This window comes from Glandiceps talaboti, chromosome 1, assembly GCF_964340395.1.
Source record: "Glandiceps talaboti chromosome 1, keGlaTala1.1, whole genome shotgun sequence".
NCBI classification, from domain to species: domain Eukaryota; kingdom Metazoa; phylum Hemichordata; class Enteropneusta; family Spengelidae; genus Glandiceps; species Glandiceps talaboti.
In genome coordinates, this window is record NC_135549.1 from 25,687,683 (window position 1) to 25,692,254 (window position 4,572).

Here is a 4,572-nt window from a genome sequence, read left to right on the forward strand (position 1 = left end):
ATCGATCGAACAGCGTGAAAGCAGGTTGTACATGCGCAGTAGTAGTAACAGTTAAACAGTGATCGGCGTTGAGGGCGCCACACCATATGTACACTAAAATTCTTTAAAATAAATTCTAAAGTGCAATTAGTGAGTAACCACACATTAACGAGAGACACACACACCAAATGAGTGGGCACAATGGGCAACTGGTTTAATGAGTTAAAAGTATCATTCACATATCACCAAACAAAAGCTGCCCAAACTCCCAACATGAGGAACATGTGACTCATAACACAACTAAACTACAACTGTTACAAATTTTAATCTTAACATTTCAAAACTTCGAAACTTTTAACTCAACCTCTTATGGTTAGTATCTGGTACACTGAACTGACTGAATGCGGTGAGGCATTGCCCTGGGTTGAACAATCATTCGTTGAGCAAAGGTTGATAAGACTTGTCTAGGAGTATCTCCTGTAACAATCACTAGACCATCGACCCATGACTTTGATTTCCCAGGCTGAAATTCCAGCTGCTGCTGCTGATGTGGCACCCCCACTACGGAAACTATGACCACTGTACAAACTAGAGTCCAGTCCTATGTGACTGAGTGAGGTTTTGAGGCTTTTAACTAGTATGTACCTAGTATGTGGCTTATTACCTGGCATTAAAAACAAAGCATCATTAGGTGATGCACCAGCCTTAATACGTTGTGAATATAAGCGTGGTAACAACTCCACTGCACAAATTGAGCTGCCTGAGCAGCCTACAACAACATCAACACCTTTACGAAATGGGTCACATTTGGACTGATTAAGGTGAATAATGGCTACAGAATGCATAGGTTTTGTAGTACCAGTAAAACTAACATCATTAACAGTAAGATGAACAGTTGATTGAAAAGGTAATTGTTTAACTACAAGTTCGCCAGATCTAAACAGTCCAAAGAAAGCAGTTACCATTGCAGTCCACAAAATAAGGTCTATTGTACGTGAAACATTATATAAAGGTTGCAGTTTCACGAGAATGTCAAATGTTATTGCCAACTTTTGTTTAGAGTCTCGTCCTTGAAATCTTTTTACTGATCTCATAGCTAATGGAATACGAAAACGACCCTTAAGGGGGTCTGGAAGGCCACTTTTGATATGCAATGAGCGTACCGAATAAAGGTATGTCAGAATGGTGTTGTACTTTAGGTTCCTATCTTCCTTGAGATACGTGATAAACATAAGTAACAGATCCTCAGTGGCAGGCATGGGTATGGCTTGTATGTTTTCTCAGAACTGCAAATATGACTTTTGTCCTGAGTTATAGGTACGGTCTGTGTTAGCCGAGTATGCACTACCTACTAGATCACAAGCCTGTAGCCAACAGCGAGCATTCAAAGAGCCATGTCCTGTGAAGAAAAGTAGATCATTGTTTATTATTTACATGTATCTGGATAATGCATCAGTTTGAGTGTTTTTGTATCCTGGAATGTGAACGGCATTCATCAGGAAACTATCTGTTGCACAAATGTAGAAAAGCTTTCTGAGTAGAGAAGCACACTTCTCATTGCGAGATGAGCCAGAGCGAATCATTGCAACCACTGAGGAATTATCACAATGGAATAGAATTTTATATCCAGCGAAATTTGAACCTCAGGTGTCTGCTGCTCGAACAATAGCATACAGTTCCCTCCAATTAATTGAATGGGTCTGTGGTGTATAACCAGGTATCTCATCAGTGAACTTTCTGTTCAATGTCTGTTTTCCATATACACAGCCATAGCCAATGTCCGAGGCGTCTGTATATAGGTGTAAGTCTACATTATTTGTCCAGTAACTATCATAAAACATCCTAACTCCATTCCATGTTGGAAGGTAATCAAGCCACCATTGCATGAAGTCAAGCTTAAAGGCTTGCGTCAGTCTGATTTTGTGATGCAGATGTTTAAGTTTCTTTGAAGTGTCTATCAGTCTCCTTAAGAAAGTCCTGCCTGGGTGGCAAACACATGTAATGAATGATAACTTTCTTATAGGAGAGAGAATTTCGCGTTTTGATGCCTTTGTTTTTTTTTGGGGGGGGGGGTCAATGTGTACAATTCCTCAGTAATCCCATTAATACGGTCCTGTGATACACATGCTTCCATATTTTCAGTATCTAGTGTAATACCAAGAGATTCCATGGTCGTGGATGGTGATGTGACTTTGTTTGGATTGACTGGAAACCCAAGTTCATGACAGGCAAGTAGCATTCCTTGGAGGTTTGTATTACATTGGTCAGTATTAGGGTGTCCTACTGTGAAATAATCATCAAGACAGTGGTCTACAGGGTTAACATGATATCTAGATTCCATGGCAAACTGGAGTCCGTCTGCAAACTCAGTAAATATGGCTGGGCTGCACCTTAATCCAAATGGCAGAACTTTACTATAGAAGTAACATTTCTTTTGTTCACCATCAATATTAAGATTCCATGAACAGCCAAGTAACTCATCCGGTGTGACAGGAATTTGATAGAATGCGTCTTCGAGGTCAACCTTTGCGATAAGGGACTCCTTACCCAATCGTTTCATATGCTCGATAGCCGTGTCAATCGATATGTATGTACAACTGAAGTCTTCTTTCGATATATGATCATTAACATAGTCTTTTGGCGGCCAGGAAAGATCATGAATTAGGCGATATTTGTTTGTATTCTTCTTAGGTCGAGCACCTAGGGGTGAACTGATAAATGATTTGTAAGGTGGTTCAAAGTATGGTCCTGATTTGTATCCTTTCCTGACTTCCTCTAAGAGTTTTTTAGACACCGTTTCAGGAATGATGAGTGCATTTTTTCAATTTGGAGACACCAAGGGGGTTTCCGGCCTTTGACCTTTATATCCGATAGGCACTCCTTCCCGGATCCGATTCAGAATTTTCTTTGCATATTGTTTGTTTGGATGAGGACATGTTGCCACACCTTGGCTTTGAAGTGACATGCAATTCTGGCAGGTGATGAGAGGGGAGTCTGCACCACATTTTTTGCACTTGTGAAGTCGTTTGCATCTTGGGAACTTGCATTCTCCGGGTTGGTATAGGAGGCATATTTCAGTTTTCTTCTTCGTGTACGTCGTCTTTTTCTCCTTTGATATGGATAGTTCCTCCTGAAATGGACACTCCATGGCTAAATAATCAGTACTTCTGCAACGATAACATTCCCTCCGAGTGCCCTTTATAGCAGTAGGATCCATAAATGTAGTAATATACAGGTCTTGGTTCATGATATGAATATCAAAGGAGTGATGGTCCCCTAGGTAATGGTGGAATTTAACGTCATATGCATAGACTGCTGGCCATGCAAATTTTCCATCACAGTGATGTAGTAGGTGGCGGTAGGACAACAGGGATTTTGCAACATAGGGTTTTTTCTCTAATAGTATGCTCTCCACCACCTCCATTTTTTCAGTGCTTGGTGCATTGAAAGAGTTTGTGGGGTGTAGATCGCTTAAATCGACGTACTCACCTGCTAGCACCTTCTTCTGTGTCCCTGCTGGTACTCCGTCGTGCAAAGCTGATTTCTGCACTGGGTGGGCTGACATGTTTTCAAAGTCATGAGGAATCGGCCCGTGAGGGCGCAACACATGGTCGTTGTTGGCTGCTTTGTGGCGGGAAGTGACATCGTCATAATCACGCAAGTTCAAAGACTGTTCGATGAGATCTGCTAATGTATTGACTTTGTTTTCTAACTTGTTGAGTCTTTTAACAATGTTACCCCCTTTTAATAAGCTGTTGTGATTGTTGCAGCGATCAGTAGAATCAGCATAGCTATCGATGACTGATGCAGGAGATAGTGGTTCCACATCTTCATTTTTCAAGTAGAGTTTTACTGGCGATCCATAGTTCTCTGTCTCCTTCATCTCGTTTGGGCATGTAGCACGTGCATGTGATACTATTTGATCCCTGGGTCTGAGGTTGTATGACATTTTTGAATTCGATCACCGACGACGAGTTTTTGAAACACACTGCATGCGATCAAACAGTGTCAAAGCAAGTTGTACATGCGCAGTAGTAGTAACAGTTAAACAATGATCGGCGTTGAGGGCGCCAAACCATAAGTACACTAAAATTCTTTAAAATAAATTCTAAAGTGCAATTAAGGCCAAGAAAAAAATTGTTTTCTGGTGAGTTTGAATCACTTATTAAATACCCTGCCTCGGTCTTCCTTTTTCTCGTCTTTGTTGTACGGTGGCCCACGGGTGACATAGGAACAATACATCTGTGGGAGAATTTTTAAGAGCAAAATATTTAGTACTTGGATAAAATTTTTCTTTTATAGGACAAAACATTATTTTTTGGTTCAAAATATAAATTTCAAAGCAAAAGGCGCTCGTAAAGTTGCTAGATCACAGAGAACTATGGCAATGCAGTACTACGACAGTGAGGCCGTCAGGCTGAACAGCGAGCAACGAAGTTGATTGATGGACTACCTGCCTGTCACAACACCATTCGTTGACTGAGATAAATATTAGTATAGGAAATGCAGCGAGGCACGTTAGCACCGACCGAGCATATTACATGTACCCTCAGACCACTACAGAGAATAGTGGTCTCAGATTACCTCTGGATG

The 4,572-nt window shown here is 41.0% G+C and overlaps 1 protein-coding gene across 1 annotated transcript; it reads right to left on the reverse strand.

Annotated features, from left to right (window-relative positions):
* Nucleotides 1–443: 443 nt before the first annotated feature.
* Nucleotides 444–1,238, reverse strand: LOC144435015 (integrase/recombinase xerD homolog). Its single transcript, XM_078123553.1, has one exon. The coding sequence runs from the start codon at nt 1,236–1,238 to the stop codon at nt 444–446; it is 795 nt and encodes a 264-aa protein (XP_077979679.1).
* Nucleotides 1,239–4,572: the final 3,334 nt, after the last annotated feature.